We start from the raw sequence: 23,890 nt of genomic DNA on the forward strand, positions 1-23,890 counted from the left end.
TGTTTAAAATTTGCCCTTTGCAATATTGAACATTTTAGACATAAAGGATTTCTCAGCACCTGAATTAAGTGGCTAACCTTACTCAAAGTCTAGGGAGCTGATCCTTTTTTCTTAAACATTAGCTCAGGATATGCCTAACTGTAGAATACATAATAGAAAATATATAATTGCAAGTACTCTTCAGGGATTCATGGATATAACCTGACTCTGCTGCAGAGACCAAAATCAAAGTGAGAATAAACCAAAAATCCAAAATAAGGGTTAATAAAGTTGGCTCCCTCATACCCTATCTGTAGCCACAGCCTATTGCTGCTGCCACAGAGGACTAAGACTCCCAAAGTACTTCCAAGGCTTTCAAAGTCAATTTACTGACTTAACAAAAAAACACAGTAATCTTTCTGATCTCCTAATACCTAACCTCACAGAAAAGAAAACTGAGGCAGAGAGCTTGATTCTAGGAAAAGGTTCTACTATTAAAAGAGCATATTGGACTAAACAAAATAAAATACAGAGGAAAATTCATCACATTCCCAAGTGACTATTCACACAATTCATTTCCATGGATAGCTGGAAGGAATCAGGATAAATCAGAAAACAGTGATTTAAATAGTTTATTTTTTTAAAAGGTGGTTACTTTTTTAAAATGCAATGCCACGCTTATAGGAGTGTACAGAGGTGACATATCTTTTCCTTAACCATGCTTCTTTTTACCTTCTGCACAAAGGTAAAAATTTTTGTTAACCTCATAGTTAATAGTACAAAACAGAGGTCAGCAAACATTTTCTCTGAAGGACCAGACAGTAAATATTTTAGGCTTCACAGGCCTAAAGTTTTATCACATGTTTCTTCTTTTACAACACTTTAAGAATGCAATATTCACTGTTGACTCGCATTATATAAAAACAGACTGGGCCAAATTTGCTTGTCTGCAGTAGTTTGCCAACCTCAGGTATAAAATACCTACTTTGTCTTGTCAGGGAGATGCCTCCCTTCAGGCTTCTTGACAGTCCACTGCCTGAAGTAGAGAAAGGCCGTATTTACAACTGAATGTGGCTTGTGACCAAAGTAGAAACAGAGTTCCCACTCACTTTTGACTCTCCTGGTTTCTCCATTCATTCAATAAATTTGTTGAGCACCCACAATGTACACTCCTAAATATCTTTGTGTTCGCAGAGATTTCCAGTGTTTGTTCCTTAAATGCATGGTTCCTGCAGTTTCTCTCAACCTGTAATTATCAGGTCTTTATACTCATGTTTTAGGGCACATCAGGATTAAAATCTCTACTAGTGCTCAAGAGGACACATGATTATAAAAAATGAATCTAGCTAACAATGATCTCCTTCCACCCAATACACATCCTTCTTCAAAACTGCAGCCTTGATGAGGAAAAAAATATGTGACTACACTTAAAAAGATACTCCTTTTCCTCCCATAAGCTGAAACTTAAAAAAAATTGTTTTCCCCTCAAATCTAGAACATCCACCACATAATTTCTTCCATTTTCATAGGTCATTGCCATGTTAACATAATATCTAGACCCAGGTAGGGCTCTTCATTAGTTTTCTATTTCATCCATAAAACAATACATTTAGGGGTAAATAGTACTTTCAAAGTACTTTATGCTCCCACATTTCATCTCAGGAAAGGAGTGGTCATGATTCTGCTCCTTTAGGATGAAAACTGTAACTGTCAGCTTTCTGAATATTTCTGTTATCGATCCTAGGTAAGGGAAGACTTTTTAAGTAGCCAAAAGGAGCCAGAACTTCAAGATTAAAATATAAAAGTTGCCGCCATTCCAGATCTTTGGTACAGACATCAACTACAATAATCTGATTACCCACACCACACAGACATGGCACATTTTGTAATTAGAAGTGTTTGTGATTTTCCTTTTGACCATGTAAACAAAAGGGACAAAAGCACTCTGCAATGTTCTCTCATTTCTCTTAAATACACATGTGCACAATCAGCTCTCCCTTTGATCAAGTCCATGAGGAGAAAGAACAGAGTGGACCAAGGTTATCGCTTCCGCTCCCCTCTTTGTGTCCTTTTCTTTTCCTTTTCCTTGCGCTCCTGCTTGGCTAGTTTGTCCCTCTCCCTCTGCAGCTTGTCCTGTTCCTTCTTCCTTTGGGACTCATCCCGAAGTGAGTCTCGTTCCAGTTTTCGGGCATTGAGGACATCTTCCACATTGGTGTTTCGGAACAGAGCTACAGATGAGTTAAGGGATTAGGGTACAGGTCACACAGGCCTCAACTACTGCTCTTTCCTTATTCTTGCTGTCCTCCCTCTACATGTTCCTAATCTTTACAAGAAAACTCCTTATGATAATTTATCTTTGGTCTAATGGGAAATCCTGAAACTACCATTACAAACGTTTAAAATTAATCCTCAGAATAAAAACCTCAGACTTATCTAAATTTAAATGTTAAAATATTTTATGAAAATGAAATTTCATTCCAGAATAAGCACTTAGATCATGGCAGACTATTGTTGAAGTATCTAGGCTACTTTCAGTCAACAAGAATATCAATGTAACTGGCAAAATTTTTATGTACTTGGCACTATTAAAAATGGCTGGCTCAGTCAGTTAAGCATCTGACTTCGGCTCAGGTCATGATCTCGTGGTTTGTGGTTTGAGCCCCACATCAGGCTCTGTGCTAACAGCTCAGAGCCTGGAGCCTGCTTCGGATTCTGTGTCTCCCTCTCTCTCTCCCCCTCCCCCACTCATGCTCTGTCTCTGTCTCTCTCTCTCTTTCTAAAATTAATAAGCATTGAAAAAAAAAAGGCTTGAAAAGAGGTAAATAAGTTGTTTAACCTTACTAAACTTTATCAATTTGCTTTTTTCCCTACACCACTGAAGCTTAAGCAAAAACTATGTCCTAATAACCACAAACTCTGAATTTATAGAAGATACAAAATAAGTTTAACCAGTTAGAAAATACCTAGCCAAAAACTTTACCCCTCATTTCTTAGGACTTTAAAAATACAACCTGGGGTGTCTGGCTGGCTCAGTCGGAAGAGACTCGGAAGAGTCGGAAGAGACTCTAGATCTCAGGATTGTGGGTTCAAACCCCATGCTGAGTGTAGAGATTACTAAAACAAACAAAAAAACCCCAGAAAAAACAAAAAACAAAAAGCTTAAAAAAAGAACAAACCCCTGTTACTACCAAACAAGCTCCTTCCTACTCTTAAAACATAACTTTTATTGCTTTAGTGCTTTAAAATAAGTCAGTCTTCCTCTTTGGTGATAATCCACCATACTTGTCTTTAAGAAGGTGGGTTCTTAAAAAAACAAACAAACAAACAAAAAACAGTGGATTCTAAATGTAGAAACTTCTCATAAGTGATTCTTTTGGGACGTTCCTCAGCACTTGTTTCCACCTGTCCGTAATTTTAGCTCAAAAGTATTCAGTGTTTGTGTTCTCTTTCTGACAAATTATAAAGTCTTTGAGGACAAAGTCACATTTTAATCTTATTTTAGTTTGCTTCCATCACTGGGGATCCCAGTGCTATACACAGGGTGTATTGATTCTTATTTTCCCTTAGAAATTCTTAAGAAATCCTTCCTCCCTTCACAATACAGGTGAACATGTTTTCTTCGGGAAAAGTTCTTGTTAAGAGTGACCATTTATGGTTGTCCTAGGAATGGGGCTCACACGCTGGCCTGACATGAGTTCCTATTGGTAAAAGGGAGGCCCCAGCAATGACAGCAAAATAAAAACTGTTCCTCAAGAGTATTTGATGGAGAAACACTTGGGGATGGACACAGAGAAGGATACATTTATCAGAACCAATGTTCATTGTGGTGGCGCCTGAATCATCCTTCTCATCTGCTTCGGTGAGTGATGTCAAGGAAAGTCCGATGGAAAACAAAGGCTAGCACATCCCAACCCAACATCAGAAAACATTCGACAAAGTGATGGGTAGGAAAAACATGCTGAAGAAAAACTGTCAGGGATGTGGTGGTAACCCCAGGAGAGTCATCTTTAAAAATCTCAACGTGGGGAAAATTATTCAGAGCTACGGTAAGATCCTCATCTCCTGGCAGCTGAAAAGAAACTTAGCCTGGTCTGGGTGGACTGGCCCAGGACTTGGAAGCCAGGGGATGGCGGGATGACTTCTAAAACAGTGCTTCTCAGGGGCACCTGGGTGGCTCAGTCAGGCGTCCAAGTCTTAATTTTGGCTCAGGTCATGAACTCACGGTTCGTGGGTTTGAGCCCCCTCATTGGGCTCTGTGCTGTCCACACAGAGCCTGCTTGGGATTCTCTCTTTTCCTCTCCCTCTCTCTCTCAAAAAAAAAAAAAAAAAAAAAAAAAAGTAAAAAAAAACCAAACAAACCAAAACAGTGCTTCTCAAAGCATGGTTCCCAGATCTTCCTGGCAACTTGTTAGGAAAGCATATTCTTGGGCCCCACACTGGACCTACTAAATCAGAAACTGGGGAGTGGGGCCCAGCAATCTGGATTTTAACAAGTTCTCCAGGGGAACCACTGCTTAAAACATTGTTCTTTTCTAGCCCAGGAAATGAGACTGTGTCATTGGAACCCTAGCTCTGCTGACCCTGGCAATAAAAACATCAGGAGAAGAACAAGTTGGCCCAAAAGAGCCTAACAATTATTTCCTAAGCTCGTGACGAGACAACTAACATTTCCGGTATCATGTCCACCACATAAGGCACCACATACTCCAGTCAAGCAGGCTCTGGAAGCTAAGCATCTCCTAAACAATTTCAAACTCAAAGGGAACCAAGCCTGTCTCTGGTCAAGGGCAACTACCTTTGGCACGGTGCCCAAACTCCAGATTTGGGGATGTGATCTTTCAATTATGTGGTCGCTGGAGTATTAAAAAAAATAATGAGATTCAAATGAAACTGCCCCAAATTTGGGAATCCTTCATCCAAAATGATCTGTATTCTAGTCCTGGTTTTGCCACTAAATCTATGCATATCTCTGATTACACATTCCACTCTCACTGTCTCCGTTCCCTCATCAACTGGGAAACAAATATAAAGACTGGTTATACGTATGACACTGTACTAGGCAGAAAGGTATTATACAAATATAAACATACAGCTGCATCTTAGTTTCTGGAAATACAACATAAACAGTCCATTATTAAGGCATTATTTCTTTCACACTGAAGTTTCCAACTATCCCAATATCAATTCTCACACCCACAAAGGGCCAGAGATCAATGCCATTTCAGAGAGAAAAATTAAACTACACGGAGAGATTGGCAACTTCCCAAAGCTCACTGCAAACCAGCAAACATGTCTGACTTGAGCCTCAGGGGATGGACCCAAGACTCCAAAAAGGATATTCTTCTTCATCTGTCACATCAGCATACTGGGCCAGGAGGGCAGCTTTTCTCTGTTTCTCTTCTTCTGACACCATCCTGGGCTTCACCACAATCTGTGCCTGCTTCTCAATTAGGGTGGCAATGGCCTGTACCTCATCTGGGAGGGGAAGGGAAGGGAGGGACAACAAGGTTGTATGTAAGAGAAAACAAGCTCACCGAACCACCAGTCCACCCAGGCAATGCTTGCAGGCAAGGCAATGGCATCTGCTGATTCTTTAGGGCCCTGGGGTTCAAAGGAGGTGCCTCAGGGGCCAAAGAGAAAGGAAAGAAAAGGCCCTGCAGGCTAGGCTTTAGGTCTTGTATCTATCTTCAATCAGAGCAGCCCTGCTTTAACCTGTTTTATAAATTGAAGTTTTGCTGCTTTACCAAAAAAAAAAAAAAAAAAAAAGTCAGGGCGCCTGGGTGGCTCAGTCGGTTAAGCATCTGACTTTGGCTCAGGTCATGATATCATGGTTGGGGAGTTCAAGCCCCACATCGGACTCTGCGCTGACTGTGCAGAGCCTGCTTTGGATCCTCTGTCTCTCTCTCTCTGCCCCTCCCCTTGCTTGCGAGCTCTCTCTCTCAAAAATAAATACACATTAAAAAAAAAAAAAAAGTTGAAAAGCACTGCATTAGAACCATAGAAAATTTGGGTTCAAGCATGCAACTTTCTCTCCTCTCAAACCAGAAACATAAGAAGGAATCTAGAATCAACTTATGCTGGTCCCTTTCATAATGATGATGATGCCAGGTGAAATATGTAATTTTTTTAAACATTTATTTTTGAGAGAGACAGCATGCATGAGCAGGGCAGGGGCAGAAAGAGGGACAGAGGATATGAAGCAGGCTCTGTGCTAACAGCAGCAAGCCCATGGCAGGGCTGGAACTCTCGAACCACGAGATCATGACCTGAGCTGAAGTTGGACACTCAACCGACTGAGCCACCCAGGCAATGCCATAGATTATTTTAAAATAAAGTCAACTAAGTTATCCATTTTCAAAGAAAGGGGGCAGTGGTGTCCAGTAGTGGTTTTTATGCCTGGACTCACACTAGAATCATCTGGTGTAGCTTTTTAAAAAATGCCAATACCTGAGCCCCAACCCCAAAGACGTTTCTACAACTAGTCCATGGTATGGCCTTAGCACTGGCACGTTTTAAAGTATATCAAGTGATTCTAATGTACAGCCAAGACTAGGAACCAATGTGTAGTTTAGAATAGATTCAAGTTTGGCTTCTAGGATTTCAGTTTTCTGCAGTTAATCTGTCATACTAATGGTGAGTATATTAACCCACTTCTCTTTCATTTCCAGGGGTGACAGATTTAGCTGAATAAAGCAAAAACATCAACCACAACTGTTATGAAATGAGAATACGGAAAAGGTAGGAGGTGGGAAAATATAGTTGGCCCCATACCTGCCATGAAAATCTACAAGGGACAGTAGAAAGAGGATGAAAAGGAAGAAAGCAAAAGCCACAATGGAGGGGACTCTGGTCAGGTGGAATGGAAAACTGTAAAAAAGAAAAGGAAACCAACATCCAGCTAAAAAGTTCCAGTAAGCTGCTGGGTGTTTGCCAGCTTAAATTATCTTAGGCAAAATGCGTAGAAAATAGCGAAAACTCAAAATTCTCTAACAGCTGTACAGGAAAGGTCACTGGAAAAGGCACTGCAGTTTAGACAAACTCCCAACTCTACCTTCTTTTTTCACTTTGGTGACAACATTCTGACTTTCCGACCATCGTTCCACAATCTCCTTGCAGATGTGAAGAAGAGAATCTTCCTCCTAGTTGGAGAAATAGACCAGTTAATTTCCCGAGGCCCTCAGCCTGAACGAAGCCCATGCACAGGGCACAGCTTGCCTGCTGGTGATGAGAAGTCATGGGGAGGATCTGGGGGCCACAGAACAAAAAACATGTTTCTGTTTTGAGGCTCTGGAAACAGAAGTAATCCTGTGTCTGAGGCCCAGAATCCACACCTGCTAGGTCAAAAGCACCCACTCCATCCTGCCAGGCACCAGGGGAAAGGATTCCCAATAATTCAGGACAGTCTTCCTCATACTTTTGGAGCAAAAACCTGTTGCCTGAATCAAAGCCGTGAAATCTTTCTTGGCTACTACACTCAACTCAGTACATTCTCCAAGGTTCATCCACTTTCGAGCTGGAACGTATCCGTGACCTTGCTGAGCTGACCCCACCTCTTTAGGTGATAAATGAGTAGATGGTCTCCTATCCAACCATCCTTTTGTTCACTTTACATAAGCACACGTATCGTCCACACACATGCCGATCAATCTTCCTTACCATGATATAAGAAAAAGGATGTTGGCTTTGGTGTCAGACATACTTAAATTCAAACCCAGATCTACGAACAAGATTCTTAACTTTCTGAGCTTCACATCTTCCCAGGATTTTAGGAAAGATGGAAGACAATGTGTACGAAGTCCCTACCCTGCTTGGCAAAGAATAGGCATTTCAACAGATATGGGTATTTCCCTCCATTTTCATTATGGCTGCTTCAGCATCTTCATGCTCCACTTTTCAAAATGAGCTGTCAGAGTTCACATTTACTAAGTGCTTAGCATGTGCCAGGCACTGTTCTAAATACTTCACATAAGAACTCTTAATTCTTAAAACAATCCCAAGATATAAGTACCATTCTCAGTTTATGGATGTGGAAACCAAGGCCTAGAGGTTAAGTAACTAGCCCAAGGTCATTAAGTAATAAGTGGATTAAAAAGGATTTGAACCCAGCAGTCTAGCTCTGAGCCCATGTTCTCAACCATTATACCATCTCTCAAAGAAAGCGAGGAGAGACAGAACACAGACTTTTTTTAAGATTTTACTGGTTTTTTAAAAGTAATCTCTATACCCAACGTGGGGCTCGAACTCACAACCCTGAGATCATGAGACACACGCTCTACTGAATAAGCCAGGCAGCCGACCCTATTTTGGATTTCCTTACTTTCCACCCAACAAAGGATTACATCCTCTACCCTGTGTTCTTTTTGGCACTCATGCCAAACATACAAAACTTCTTTGGTCCACAGTTTTTTTTCCTTAATTCAAGGAACCCCAGCAGGAAAAGTAAAGGAAGAAGAAGAAAAAGAAGGAAAAGGAGTGGCAAAGCATAAGAGAGAAGATGCTCTTGGAGGATGAGGTGGTTCATTCTCCCAGGGTTCACCCAGACCAAAGTCGTTCATTCATCCATTTGTTCATTTATTTATCCAGATACTGCCTGCCATGTTGAAGGCACTAAGATAAGTGATAAGAAATGAATGAGAAACAGTCCCTGGTCTCAAGACACTGACAATTTAGAAGGCTAGTATATAAATAGCTGTCCTAAAGTGTTACTACCCCCATTAATGTAATAATCCTACTTAAAATTACAACTCACCCCTCCATTCCACTTCTGATTCTCTTATAATGCTCCTTTTTTCCCAGTACTTACTGTTTTCTAGCATACTATATAATTTACTGCTTTTTTTTCCCCTGCTAGAATGTCACCCCATAAGGGGTGACAGGGATTTCTCTTTTGTTCCCTAAGGTACCCCAAGCACTTAGGGCAATGCCTGGTAGAGAGTAATCCATCAATAAAAACTTGATGAATCAATCAATCAATATAAATGCTACTGGAAGGAATTTTAAAAATGATAATAGAAAGCTTTTATTATTAACTGCTATTTGCTCCTGACAATATACACTGTCCTTGAATCTTAACTCAAGTTGCTGCTGACAAACTTCTTAATTCCTAATATTGAATCCGAGCCCAATCTGGTAGCTGATTTAGCTATGCCTTTTGTTTTTCCTAGAAAGGGATTTGGTACAATAGTCAGGGTCTTTTAGATACAGCCTGACTGACAAAAAGCAAGCAACACCGTGAATTACACATTTGACGTATACCATGTTCATTGGCCTTGCTGCTCTTTAAAGTTCCTTCTCAGGTGTTTCGTGTACAGGACCCCTGCCTCACCATATACTTCCTGGCCAGTTCTTCCCAAAGCAATTTCCTATATAGAAGGGCTTGCAAAAACCAAGAGAAAATTAAGAATGGTGTGTGAATCCGGCAGAGAGAGCGAGAAGCCACCCTTCAAAATGTCTGTCTTCTGTAGTTCATGTAAACAAGAAGCAAATATAGAGAAATATGGTTCTAGATAACTCTTCTCACTTCTACCAAGAGACTGCTAATAGTCTAAGGCAAATTCATGCTTGCCTTCATCAGCAGAGGTGCAGTTCCAAATAATGACACCATGAAAAGAAGAGGTCAAGGAGCTAGTACCAATGAGTATCCAAGTTACTTCAACCTCTTTTTCACGGAGCCTTTAGAAACTTCCCAACTGGAAATAAAAACTAACTTAAATTGCTTGCCTTACACTCTTCCCCCCACCAACCTGCTATGTCGTCAGGGTCCAGGAAAAGAATTTACTACGGCGCTCTATCCCCACCGAACTTGTAAGATGCATCACAAGCTGTGTTAAAGCTTTCCCATTCATAGGTCAATCTCACCAGAGCAGACTTCAGGACTAAATGGGGCACCTTGCCAGGAGAACATGAGACAGCTGCACTAGTGTTATATTTCAACCCTATGCCCAATCATCAAACTGTGTTTCCACCAAGTAAGTGTAAATGGAGATGAAGGCAGAATGGTCAGGTTGGAAAAGTGGACAATCTGGTGATTTACTACTTAAACACAGATTAAAGTACACGTCTCAATTCTTGAATCTGCTTTTAAGAAGCTGGGTACCAAAAAAAAGAAGAAGAAGAAGAAGAAGCAGAAAAAGAAGAATACCAAGCTTCTCTCCCTCCCTTAAAACTCTGACCTTAATGGTCGCTTTGGCAGCACATATACTAAAAGCTGGAATGATAAAACTCTGACCTTATTTCCCACCTCCCCCAGCAAACATGGATGGTCACTGCATTTCTAAATACTGTAAAAGATCAAGCACAATATTTGCTTCAGTTTGGCCTAGGCCTACACCTATACCTAGACTTCTACCTCCAGCTTACCTTTTTTGAACTCCTACCTCCAAAATAGGAACTGAGAAGGTACTTCCTGCAGGCTTTTGTCATGGGATAGCACTGGGCACTGTCTCTTAAAGACCACAGACATCCCAGAGCACTTTACTCCTCTCTCTGAACAGTCAACGGATGGGAATGAAATTGGTCGTTAGGCGTCTATGATAAAATTCTCATTTAGGCATTTCAGGGCCTTCGGAAGAAGACTCACTCAGCTCACCCACAGGGATCCAAGAGGGCCGTGTCCCCAGGAAAAAAGGAAAGCCACTCTTCTCTATGCACCTGCAACCTTCTGGCTTCCCAAAACCCTGGTTGGTGAGCAACCCCCTTCCCCCGCGTCCCAGAGCTCAGAATATTCCTCTCCCGTGGGAGACCACTAATCCTCTGGGACACAAGGTATGGGAAAGGGGGTACGAAGTACTGACAGGGGCCGCCAGGAAGCTAAAGGAACGTGTCCCGGCTTCTCACCAAGAAAGCAGAGAGGATCCCCTGCAGAGCATCCAGCCTCTCCTCTTCCTCCTCCTCCTGCAGGACACCCAGGATGTAGGCGCCGTAAACGGCTCGGTCCACTCCCAGCGCCTCCAACCGTCCGTCCAGCCACGACCCAAAGCCGCTGCCCCCGCCATCATTCTCGCCGGAGGCAGCCGCGGCCACTTCGCTGGGCGCCGCCATCTTGGGGTCAGGGTCCTGCCAGCCTCCAGGGCGCCTACCGCAGTGCCTGACGGGCCGCGCCGCGGGCGTACTGCGCATGCCCCTAGAGGTAACACACTCCCCGGCCCGTCTGGCGTAGAGCCAATCGACCAGTAGTGACCGGCTTGGGCATTTTGCACCTTTTAAATACAGCGCCAGTTGGCGACCGCATGGTTACGTCATCGCTCGGAAACCCTGGCAGGTGAGTCTTCTTAACAGACTTTTTTACAGTTGGGGAAGTTCTGAGAGGTTCGGTAACCTGGCTAAAGTCACGCGGCTAGGAAGGGGGCTGGGATTCAATTTCGATTCCAGCGCTTCGGTGCATCTCACCGAGCTGCCCTTCCGCGCGCCTCGGTAGATACTACGCCGCGCATTCCCACACAGCTTTCAATAGGGAACCTGCTGACTCTGTTCAGAGTGTTGGGAAAATAAGTAAAGTTCTGCACCATAAGATGGCGACGGGACTAAAACAAGCTCTAGTTCCTAGTTTGGAGACTCCTTTTCCTAGGCTCTTCCTGCCCTGTTTGCAGCGCGGGAAAGCCACCACCAACGTGGAAAATGACGCTATAAATTACCCTTCCCACCTGCTTTTGGGGCTCAGATCTTTGGAGAAACTGTCTCCTTTGAGCCTGCAGGTGTTAAATCTCCAATCCACCAGGATCTCCGAGTGCCGCTTGGTTTTTCCGCCAGCGTTCCAGCCTGGTTCCGTAACATATTTGGTTGGTTCCCTGACCAGGAAACCCAACTGCGCTGGCCCACTGTTGCCACTGGTTTGGGAGATGGGCGAGGCGGTGACGGAGCGAGGAATCGCAGAGAAGGGGAGCCCTGCCTGATTTTCGGCAGTACCCTCTGTCGCCCAGGCTGGCCCTGCTCCGTCTTTCCTGCGGTACTCAGAGAGACCTGGTAGGTGAGGACCTGGACCCGATGTCGGAACCAGTAAGGCTGGGGCCCCAACCCAGTCAGGGCCATCCAAAAGGCTGGAAGGGGGACCTGATCACTCCCCGGAGACCTCAGTGGTCTCACAGGTAAAAAATTCTGTGGGAGAGAATGTAATAGCCTCTGGTATATGTGTGTGTGAATGTGCAGCTCAGCCAGGCTTGCCAGTCGGTTCGAATTTGTGGCTCCACAGATGGGCACCTTTAAGGTCCCCAAAAGTCTACGGAGTCTGAGTGGTGTCTTGGTGAAAGGCATCAGTCCAGGGCGGCATCGAATTAGACTCCCATTGTAAGTCACAAAGCTGAGCCCACCACGGCCAAGCCTTACCTAAAGTTTCCCTCCAGACTGCAACCAGTGGAGCATCTGTTTGGTCCTCTCATCTGAGGGGATAACCCCTTTTTTGTCTGTCTCTGCGACACCGAACACGAGAAAGGGATTAGTAATGGGGTCAAAACAGTAAGCCCAAGGGGCGCCTGGGTGGCGCAGTCGGTTAAGCGTCCGACTTCAGCCAGGTCACGATCTCGCGGTCTGTGAGTTCGAGCCCGGCGTCAGGCTGATGGCTCAGAGCCTGGAGCCTGTTTCCGATTCTGTGTCTCCCTCTCTCTCTGCCCCTCCCCCGTTCATGCTCTCTCTCTCTCTCTCTGTCCCAAAAATAAATAAAAAAGTTGAAAAAAAAATTAAAAAAAAAAAACAAAAAAACAGTAAGCCCAAGATTCTTGAGGTCCTGCTTAAAAACTTTAAGGGATTCTTTAAAAGGGATTCTCAGGCAACTATGGGATGAAAATGATACCCAGAAAGCTAAGAACCTTTGGTGAACTAGAATGGCCCACGTTCAATGTAGGATGGCCCCCAGAAGGGACATTAGATGCCCACGTGCAGCGGGTTTGGCTAATAGTCACTGGGAACCCAGGTCACCCTGACCAATTTCCATATATCGACTCCTGGCTTGAAATTGCCTGAAATCCCCCACCTTGGGTGCGATTCATCCATAACAAGCAGAGTCAGGCAAAGGGTTTTAGCTGCCTCACCTGGAGACTCACCTGGAGAACCAAAGAAGCAGCCCACCGCTCCCCCGGTATTTGCAGGGGACCAGAGGAAGGCCTTGTCTTTCCGCCACCTTATGACTCTCCACCCCCTGCCCCCCCACCTTGCCCTGGGGCTTAAAACTCCTCCTCCGTCGATCTCTCCTCCAGCCCAGATCTGCCATCCATCTCTCCTTACCCCCAGACCTGGAGAACCCTCTCTCACCAGGGCCAGCAGCCAGATTGCAACCCAGACCAGACCTGACGCCCTCCAAATGCCAGTAAGGGAGACGAGAGAACCTGAAAGACAGAATGAGGACGGAACAGTCCAGCCCAGCCGTTCCATGGTGTATTATCAGTCCTTCTCTATAACTGACCTTCTTAATTGGAAGCACAGCACTGCATCATACTCTGAAAAGCCACAAGCAGTGGTCGACTTGATGGAGTCCCTCTTCCAGACCCACCAACCGACTTGGGAAAATTGCCAACAGTTACTCTGTACCCTGTTTAATACAGAAGAAAGAAGGAGGAGGATGAGGGAAACGCGACAGTACCTAGAAGACCATGCACTGCCAGGCATCAATGACCCTGCTGCCTGGGCTTGAGCTGCTGTGCCTGACATGGGACTTCACCACAGAAGAAGGACAAGCTCACATCCATTGGTACCAAGAGGATCTCCTTCAGGGAATTTGAGCTGGAGCCAAAAAGCCCATGAACATGACGAAAATAACATCAGTCACACAACAGCCTGGGGAGTCTCCCGGAAACTACCATGAAAGACTGTGTGAGGCATACCGTGTATACACCCTGTTTGATCCCGAGGCACCAGAAAGTCAACAAATGGTAAATACCTCCTTTGTGGCACAGGCTGCCCTAGACATCAGGAGAAAATTCCAAAAGTTAGAGGGCTTTGCCAGAATGAATATCACTCAGTTGATAGAGGTCGCCAATAAAGTTTCATGAACAGGGAAGTCACAGCTGAGAGAGAAGCTGAAAAAAGACTAAAGAAGAGGGCCACCCTTCTTGCAGCAGCACTGAAAGAAACGGAAACCACCAAAAGGGGGAAAGGCCAGAGCCCCCTTAGCAAAGACCAATGTGCCTACTGCAAGGAAAAGGGACACTGGAAGAATGAATGCCCGAATCAGAAGGGGCTCCCAAAACCCAGCCAATATTGAGAGCAACCCCGAGATGGGAACCTCATTGGTCTGGCTGAGCTAGAATCAGACTGAAGGAGACCGGGCTCTTTCTGCCTTGGCCCCCATGAGCCCACGGTCAAAATGAAAGTAGGGGGCCAAACAATAACTTTCATGGTTGACACTGGGGCTGAACATTCAGTTATCACTTCCCTGGTAGCCCCTTTCAGCCAAAAGACAGTAACCATACTTGGGGCTACTGGGATGCGGGCAATACAACAACTTTCTGTCAGGCTCGACAATGTGAACGTGGGGCCACAAGGTCTGGCAGGAGTTCCTCTACTTGCCTGACTTCCTGATTCCCCTCCTGGGCCGAGATCTGCTCTCCACACTTGGGGCCCAAATAACTTTTGAACCCACTGGACACACTAAGCCTCCAATTAAACCTGAGGCAGAGGGAGACCCTGGTCCTGGCAATTACCATGCCAAGGGAAGAGGAGTGGAGACGTCTGTGCCCAGGCCCAACCCTGTAGTCCATCAGAATTCAGGCTTGCATTCCCCTCTGTATGGGCCAAAGATAACCCACATGGACTAGCCCGGAATTGGGCCCCCATCGTTGATCTGATCCCTGGAGCCCAACCCCAAAGACAAAGGCAATATCCCCTTCCACTCGAGGCTAGAATGGCATACAGGAGCACCTGATCAAGCTCAAAGAAACAGGTATTCTAATTGAACACCAATTGGCTTGGAATACCCCACTCTTGCCAGTCAAGAAGCCAGGAGAAGGATACCGGCCAGTACAGGATTTGAGGGCCATTAACAAAGTGACTTTCCTTACACCCAGTGGCCCTGAACCTATACAGCCTCAGCCAAGTTCCAGGGTCAGCCAGATGGTTTACATGCCTCGACCTAAAGGATGCTTTCTTCTGCCTCTGCCTGGCTCCTCAAAGTCACCCACTGTTTGCCTTTGAATGGACTGAACCCGTTACAGGCCACCAGATGCAGCTGACCTGGAAACAACTTCCCCAAGGCTTCAAGAACTCGCCCACTCTTTTTGGGGACGCACTGACTGCAGACCTCGCCAGCTTTCCGAGGGAAACCACAGGATGTGTCCTCCTCTAATATGTAGATGATCTCCTCCTTGCCAACGACACCCAAGAGAACTGTGCAAGAGGCACAGAGGCTCTCCTGCAGCTCCTGTCCAACTCGGGGTACTGGGCCTCTTGGAAAAAGGCACAGATTTGTCAACAGCAGATCCGATACTTAGGCTTCCTCCTCACAAAAGGAAAAAGAGAACTAGAACAGAAAAGGAAAAAGGTTATCATCACATTACCACAGCCCCAAACAAAATGAGGCTTGTGTGAATTCTTAGGAGCTGCAGGGTTCTGTCGCATTTGGATTCCCGAATTCTCAGCCATAGTGAGGCCCCTTTGACCAATTGGGAGAGCCATAGCGGGAGCTCCCCACCTGGACTGAGGAAGCGAGGACCGCTTTCGCAGAAGTAAAGTCGGCTCTGGGACGAGCTCCAGCCCTGGGTTTACCTGATATAGGAAGACCTTTTAACCTCTTTGTATGTGAAAAAGACAAAATAGCCCTTGGAGTTCTCACTCAGAACATAGGGCCCTGGCAACGGCCAGTAGCCTACTTGTCGAAAAAGCTTGATTCTGTGGCCACAGGATGTCCACCGTGTCTTAGGGCACTAGCAGCCACAGTCCTGCTCATCAAGGAGGCGGACAAACTCACCCTGGGACAAACACTTAATGTTAAGGTCCTGCACGTGGTCACGTCCCTCATGAACACCAAGGATATCGTTTCCTCTCCAACTCTTGGCTGACACAATATCAAGGGCATCTCTCTGAAAACCCAAGGGTCACTCTCGAAATAGCGAGGACACTGAATCCAGCCACTTTCCTCCCCACGGAAGAAGGGGAACCTGACGATGACTGTTCCGAAGTAATAGATGACGTCTGTGCCAGCCACCTGGACCTCCGAGACCAGGATATAACAAGCCCAGAGATCACCCTGTTTAGCGATGGGAGCAGCTATTTACAAGAGGGCACGCGAAAAGCAGGATACGCAGTAACCACAACTACCGTAGTTTTAGAAGCCAAGGCATCGCCAGAAGGATGGTGGACACAACAAGCTGAACTGTACGCCCTGACCCGAGCCCTCATCCTTAGCAAAGACAAACGAGTCAACATCTATACTGACTCTCGGTATGCCTTTGCTACTGTGCATGTATACGGGGCCATATGTAAGGAAAGAGGCCTCCTTACTGCTGCAGGAAGAACTATTAAAAACGAGGAAGAAATACTAATCTTCTCAAGGCTGTATGGCTGCCAGACAAGGTAGCTATCCTGCACTGCAAGGGACACGAGAAAGAAAACAACGCCGTAACTCAAGGAAATTGCCTGGCCGACAAAGCACCCAGAGCGGTTGCCTGTGATGACCCAGGCGAAGCTCCCATCTACACCATGACTCTCGCACCCCCAAGGGAGGCCTTCCTGCTCCTTTACACAAGAGGAAAGAAGTTGGGCCTCGACAGAAGGGGGCACACTAAGCAAAAAGGGATGGTGGGTCATGCCAAACAGGCGCATCTTTGTCCTGTCATCTGTGGGAAAACACCTAGTCAAGGAATATCACCAACTCACGCACCTGGGAAAAACTGCACTAGAGGCCCTTCTCAAAAAGAACTACTATGCAGCCAGCTGCTGGCATTATGCCAAGCTGTCAGTGAATGATGTGTCACATGTGCCAAAAACAATGCCTGGTCTGCCCCATGGCCCCCACCTGGCATACAAAGGATGGGGGCCGCCCCTTTCGAAGACTTGGAGGTGGACTTCACAGATAGACAACCAAATAGAGGATTCAGTTATCTTGTAATAATCTGCACATATTCAGGATGGGTCAAAGCCTTCCTGACCAGGACGGAACGAAGTCGTGAGGTGGCCAAAGCTCTCCTACGGGAAGTTGTGCCTCGGTTTGGTCTGCCCTTAACCATAGGGCAGTGGTGACAACGGACCTGCATTTGTGGCAGACATTATACAAACCTTGATCAGGTCCCTCAACATTACCTGGAAACTGTACACTGCTTACCAACCCCAGTGCTCAGGAAAGGTAGAGCAGATGAATCGCACCCTCAAGGAAACCCTGGCTAAGTTCCACCAGGAAACTAATCTCCCATGGCCATATTTACTGCCACTGGCCCTCTTGCGTGCCTGATGCATGTCTGGGGCACTGGAATTCTCCCCCCTTCAAGTTACTATATGGGCGGCCTCCCCCACGTTTAGGAAAACTCCCAGGAGACCAACACCAGATTGGAGATAAGGAAATAAGGGAACAGCTTCAGGCCTTGGGGGCAGTCCTAAATAAGTTACAAAGATATACCATAGAGAGGGCTCCAATTTCTTTAGGGACCCCTGTTCATCCCTTTCTGCCAGGGGACTCTGTATGGGTCAAAGATTGGAAGAGGGAACCTCTTAAACCACTGTGGACTGGGCCCCATACCGTTATTCTAACAACTCCTACAGCCCTTAAATTTCAGGTATCACCCCATGGGTCCATCACTCCAGAGTTAAAAAGGCCAACTCAGAGGAACCCTCAACCTGGTACAGTGATCCAGATCCAATCAACCTGCTTAAACTGACCCTCAAAAAGACACTGTCCCCTGAGGTCTCCAGCCCTGCTCCAGCCACACCCCGGAAGCTGGCTGGCCTGCGCACGGCAGAAGCTTGAGGAATCAACGTGTGGACCGAGCCTAGGGGGTTGGATGCAACTCTCCCAGCCCTTACCCCTTACTGGTGTCATAGCCCTGATCTTGCTTCTTGCTGTTAGGCTAATAGAGACTGCATCAGCAAACCGGACAAAAGATGAATGTTGGGTCTCACATACCTCCTCTGAATGGGAGGACTATTAAGTATTGCCTGTATATTATGTTAACCTCTCTCACCCTCACGACTGCCACATACCCACCTTGCCCCCAGGATTGTTATAAGACAATAAGGACAGTAGCCCATGGTATCAGGAATGCAAGGGCATTCAGCTCCCTCACCTCCCTCCACAAAGATTGTTATAAGGGAAAGACACCCACCCTCTGCCAGTCGCCAGATGCCCAAGCACATAAGTTTTGGACCGTAGAAATAACCCAAAATAGCAGAAGCCCATGTAACAAACAGAGTCTCCAGAAAGGAAAGCAAGTCTGCTATACATATCTTCCCCAACTAGGGACATCGGACGGGGGAGGAGTGCAAGATAGGGCCCTTCAAAAGGTCATAAAGGATACCTGGACCAGGCTAATACAAGCTGTAAAGGCAACCACTCCCCAGCATCCTACCAGGGTTTAAACCTTTAAGCCCTTAATTAAGTGCTTACCAATTCCCAGCTCCCAACGCTGGGCCAACACTATAAGTCCTTCACAAAGTGAATAACCACACCCAAACCTGCTAGATGTGCTTGCCTCTCAGCCGGAGGACTGACTTAGCCACTCCTATCCCCTTGGCCTGGGAAGCTTCTGACAATCTCACAACCAACACCACTTGTCTTGATTGGACCCTTGACCACTGGGGTCCTTCTCACGAATGCTGATAATCTAACTTGTACGGTCCCTGAAGGTATGAATGGCACTTCCCTATGTGGGAGAAATATAACCTTAAAAAAGAATACAACCCTATGCTCAACCCCTGGGGTATTCTATCTGTGCTGCAATTCGGCCTACTGATGCTTGAAGGCCAACTGGACTCAGATGTGCTATTCCGTCTTCCTAATTCCGGAGATAACTGTATACACTGAAGATCAGGTCCTAACAGCCTTTAGCCCCAAGTCCCGGGCTAAACGGGCAGTCCTCCTACCCGTCCTGATAGGAGCAGGAATTGCAAGGGAATAGGAACTGGAATAGGAGGCATAGGTTCATCCGTAGGGCTATACCACAAACTATCTCGAGAACTAAATGAAGACATGGAACGGGTGGCAGACTCCCTGGTAACCTTACAAAGCCAAATAAACTCCCTGGCAGCAGTGTCCCTCCAAAATAGGTGAGCCCTCGACCTCATTTCAGAAAAAGGAGGGACTTGTATCTTTCTGGGGGAGGAATGTTGCTATTTTATAAACCAGGCAGGAATAGTCACGACTAAGATTAAGGAACTCAAGGAAAGAATTCAACATAGACAACAGGAAAATTTCAGTCAGTGGAGAGGATGGGATCTCACAGACTGGGCATCCTGGCTCCCTGCCGTGGCAGGGCCCCTCCTTTCCATAATTTTACTTGTGACCATCAACTCCTGTTTACTAAGTACCTTGGTAATTTTATTGAAAACACTGTTGCCAAACTGCAGCACGTATCTTAGCCCTCCAGGGTACCAACCCCTAGAGCTAAAAGGTGATGCTTAATGAAAGATTTTTAAAAAGGAATCAAAGGTGGGGGGAGGGGGGTACCTGGGTGGCTCTGTTGGTTACGCATCCGACTTTGGCTTAGGTCATGATCTCGCGGTTTGTGAGTTCAAGCCCCGCGCCGGGCTCTATGCTAACAGCTCCGAGCCTGGAGCCTGCTTTGGATTCTGTGTCTCCTCCTCTCTGCCCCTACCCTGCTCATGCTCTGTCTGACTCTGTCTCTTAATAATAAATAAACGTTTAAAAAAAATTTTTTTTAAAGGCATCAAAGGGGGGAATGTTGGGAAAATAAGTAAAGTTCTGCACCATAAGATGGCCAACGGGACTAAAACAAGCTCTAGTTCCTAGCTTAGAAACTTCTCTTCTGGGTACTTCTGCCCTGTTTGCCACGCATGCGAAAGCCACCACCAGTGGAGAAGATGACACTATTAATTACCCTTCCCATCTGCATTCAGGGCTCAGACCTTTGGAGAAACGGTCTCTTCTGAGCCTGCCGGTGTTAAATAAATCTCCAATCCGCCAAGATCTCCGGAGTGCTGCTTGGTTTTTCCACCAGCATTCCAGCCTGGTTCTGTAACAACAATACCTGTCGTCACTATCGACTAGCACCACCTTTGCCTTTCCAAGCGCCTCAGGTATCAAAACTCAAGCTCCAGGAAACCTTCCGTGGTTCCCTGCAGTCTGTGTTAAGACCACTCCAGTGTGCTGCAGTTGCTTCTCTGTACTTAGCATGCTGCACTTAACGTAGTACCGGATGCAGTAGGTGCTCAATAAATGACCGGGCAAACTCAAGTCATTTTTTACTCGTTCATTCAACACTTAAATGCATATCTTTGAAGAGACTTCTCTACTCTTCCAGGCACTGTGCTAAGAGCTAAGTATCTGTGAAGAGGTGGTTTTAATGTCCCTGTATTAAAGGTAAGGAAACTGAGGCAGAGAGGCCCACAACTACGGGAAGCCTAACTAGAGGCAAGGGCTCATACATAACAACCAGAGCTTCAGCTGACTCTGCAAAACACCTGGCTCTGGGCTGAAAGGAATTACCCAAGAACCTGGGTTGGCTTTTCCTAAACTGCAGAGAGGCTGGTAGGTCACTGGCCTGACTCCTGCATTCACTAAATATTTATTATCTACAGCGTGCATTGCTGCTAGCACCGAAAATGCAAAGATAAACATCACAAAATCTCTGCTCTCAAAGGATCTTCAGTCTGGTGGGAACAGGCATGTTTAATGACAATATAGCAAGATAAATGTTTTAATGGAGCCTTGTCCAATGGGGGTTGTAGTAAGGTGCACAGATTAAGTCCTGTTGCAGTGGGGTTAGAGCTGTGGAGATGGGGGCTGCCTAGTGGAGATGGTACTTTATTTAGAGAATGAATCAAAGTTCTTTTTTATAATTTTTTAATTTTTATTTTTTACAGATTTTTTTTTAACATTTTACTTATTTTTGAGAGACAGAGGGAGACAGCACGCGAGCAGGGGAGGGGCAGATAGAGAGGGAGACACAGAATCCGAAGCAGGCTCCAGGCTCTGAGCTGTCAGCACAGAGCCCCACGCGGGGCTCAAACCCATGGATCGTGAGATCATGACCTGAGCCGAAGTCGGATGCTTAACCGCCTGAGCCATCCAGATATCCCATGAATAAAAGTTCTTTAGGCAAAAAGACTAGAAGAGAAAGAGAGCAGACCCCGATGAAGGGGACTGTGTGCAAAAGTTTGTCAGGGACCTCCAGAGATTTATGTATAGCTTGAGCAACACAGTTCAGATAGAAGATTCTCAGGGAGTGACAGCACAAAGAAAGGTGAGCTTCTATACTTTGCAAAGGATCTCTTGAGAGAGTTCCCATATTAGTGAGATAATGTAAATGGATGGGCATGGAACACTGTAAAGCTAGGAAATACAAGATAGTGTGAATATTATCTCCATGACTGCTGTGTGCTTAGAATGTGACGGTAATGCAGTCAAAAGCCAAAGTCCTCCCCCAAAGACTTGCCCCTGTTTCAGTCCTCAAATACACCTTTTTTTTTTTTTTAAGATTTTATTTTTAAGTACTCTCTATATCCAACATGGGGCTCAAACTTACAACCCCGAGATCAAGAGTCGCATGCTCCACCAATCAAGCCAGTCACGTGTCCCCTCATACACCTTCTAACCCAGTGGCTAACTTGCAGGTAGTGCTTGTCAGTTGGCCAACTTGGGAGCCATCATGACTCAAGGATCATAGCGTGAGGTCAGTACAGAGCCCCCAACCAGAAAAGTACCATGAGGTTTTGTTAGCTTTTTTTTTTTTAACTTTTTATTTTGAAATACTTACAGACATCATGAGAAGTTTCAAAAAAAGTACAAAGAAACCTGTGCCCCTTCTTCCGCTTTCCCCCAGTGGTACTATATAATTATAGTACAATATCGAAATCAGGAAACTGATATCGGTGCTACGCACAAAAGTTTTTGAAGGCATCACGAGCTTATCACAAAACTGAATGAAGGCTGCTCAGACCCTCCATTATAAAAAAAATCCTGGGGTGCCTGGGTGTCTCAGTCGGTTGAGCATCCGACTTTCGGCTCAGGTCATGATCTCACAGTCCGTGAGTTCCAGCCCCATGTCGGGCCCTGTGCTGACAGCTCAGAGCCTGAAGCCTGCTTCAGATTCCGTGTCTCCCTCTCTCTCTGCCCCTCCCCCACTAACGCCTTTGTCCCTCTCTCTCTCTCTCTCTCTCAAAAGTAAATAAACATTAAAATAAAAATTTTAAAAAATCCTTATTGGCCATGTTATTACAAAAGTTCTTGCTCATAGTTAAAAAAAAATTTACAAATGGACAAACAACAATTTATAGGAAACATCAATACAACGTTTTTCACTATAAAAAGATGCTGATGCATAATTTTTAAAATATGCAAATTAAATTTGGCAATGAGTTACGATGTTTGCCTCTCAGATCAAAAAGTCTTGGGGCCGGGCGCCTGGGTGGCTCAGTCCTCTGTGAAGTGTCTGACTCTTGATTTCTACTCAGGTTATGATCCCAAGGTGGTGGGACCATCCCACCTTGTTCTCTGTGAGTGTGGAGCCTGCTTGAGATTCTCTCTCCCTCCACTCTTCCCCCTCTGGCCCTCGCTCTCAAAAAAAAAAAAAAAAAAACTTTACAGAAAGTCTGATAATATGCTGTGTTGATCTGTGATTGGGTAGCAGGCACTGGAAAACGTTGAAGCTGGAAGTAAATCAGTACAATCTTGTTGGAGGGCAATTTGAAAAGATCCAGCATTCTCCTTCTGGGAACTTATTATAATATGTACATGTGTGCACAATGACATATTTTCAGGGATATTCATTACGGTGATACTTATTGCAGTGAAAGGCCAGAAATAGTCTCCATTCTGTTACTGGGAGACTGGCTCAAGCTACAGAAAGGAGTACTGGACAGCTGTAAAAATGGAGGAAGCTCTTTATGTCCTGACAGGTAACAAAACTCAAGATAGATTGTTAAAGACAAAAGTGAGGCTCAGAACAGTATGTGATGTTTGCTTCCATTTGTGTTTGAAAGAAGGTGGGGTACAGAGAATACATACACATATGTATCTGTGCATGTGCATAAAATAGCTCTGGAAATATACACAAGGGGTGGGAGGGTGGTTGTCACTGAGGAAGAGAACACTGGGAGACTAGTTTCAAAACATCTTGTTTTAAAATTATGAGCTATTATATTTATTTACCTTGCATTTGTTTTTAAAGAAATAGGGGTGCCTGGGTGGCTCAGTTGGTTGAGTGTCCCACTCTTGATATCGCTCGGGTCATAGTCTCACTGTTGTGGGATCCAGCCCTGCATCAGGTTCCACACTGTGGGCTCCAGACTGAGCTTGGAACTGTTTGGGATTCTCTCCCTCTTTCTCTTGGGATTCTCTCTCTCTCTCTCTCTCTCTCTCTCTCTGTCTCCCCAACTGGGCATGCCAGTGCCCTCTCTCTCTCAAAATAAACAAACATTTAAAAAAGAAAAAAAAAAGAAACCCTACTTGAATACTTCCTTCAATCTCATTTTCTTCCCTTCCTCCCCAGAAGTAACCACTATTCCTGAATTTGGTATTTATCTTCCTCTTGAATGTTTTGAAACATAGTATATCTTACACAGTATGATATACTGTGTATGTATGTATGTGTATGTGTGTGTATGTATGTATCCATACATATATATGTATCCATAAACAGAATGTCACATTGTTTTGCATTGTTTTGCATGTTGGACTTTTCATTCTACAGTGTGCTTTTTTTCACATAAAACTGTTTAAAATATTTATGCATGTTGGGCACCTGGCTGGCTCAGTCGGTGGAACATGTGACTCTTGGTCTCAGGGTGTAGAGATTACTTAAAACTAAAATCTTTAAAA

General features: G+C 45.3%; 1 protein-coding gene and 1 long non-coding RNA gene across 3 annotated transcripts; one reads left to right on the plus strand and one right to left on the minus strand.

Moving 5' to 3' along the window:
• Positions 1 to 597: 597 nt before the first annotated feature.
• On the minus strand, positions 598 to 11,097 carry CCDC43 (coiled-coil domain containing 43). 2 transcript variants are annotated; one of them, XM_003996989.6, is made up of 5 exons: positions 10,816 to 11,097; positions 7,031 to 7,118; positions 5,319 to 5,454; positions 3,780 to 3,838; positions 598 to 2,207 (listed from the first exon to the last, which is right to left on the minus strand). In XM_003996989.6, the coding sequence occupies exons 1-5, from the start codon at positions 11,095 to 11,097 to the stop codon at positions 2,020 to 2,022; spliced, it is 753 nt and encodes a 250-aa protein (XP_003997038.4). In that variant the 3' UTR covers positions 598 to 2,019. The 2 variants fall into 2 exon arrangements, with proteins under 2 accessions (XP_003997038.4, XP_006940485.3); XM_006940423.5 differs by lacking the exon at positions 3,780 to 3,838.
• Positions 11,098 to 11,099: 2 nt separating this feature from the next.
• Positions 11,100 to 18,820, plus strand: LOC102900759. Its single transcript, XR_441898.5, has 2 exons — positions 11,100 to 11,239; positions 17,659 to 18,820. It is a non-coding gene; the product is annotated as an uncharacterized LOC102900759 (long non-coding RNA).
• The last annotated feature ends 5,070 nt before the right edge of the window (positions 18,821 to 23,890 follow it).

The sequence above is a fragment of the Felis catus genome, chromosome E1 (assembly GCF_018350175.1).
Source record: "Felis catus isolate Fca126 chromosome E1, F.catus_Fca126_mat1.0, whole genome shotgun sequence".
In the NCBI taxonomy this organism is placed as follows: Eukaryota; Metazoa; Chordata; class Mammalia; order Carnivora; family Felidae; genus Felis; species Felis catus.

Coding starts and splice junctions, on each gene's coding strand:
- CCDC43 (XM_003996989.6), bottom strand. CDS start 11,097: ATGCGCAGTACGCCCGCGGCGCGGCCCGTCAGGCACTGCGGTAGGCGC. Junction 5,455..7,030: donor CACCAAAGTGAAAAAAGAAG/GTAGAGTTGGGA, acceptor TTCCCCTCCCAG/ATGAGGTACAGGCCATTGCC. Junction 3,839..5,318: donor GATGTGACAGATGAAGAAGA/ATATCCTTTTTG, acceptor GACATCACTCAC/CGAAGCAGATGAGAAGGATG.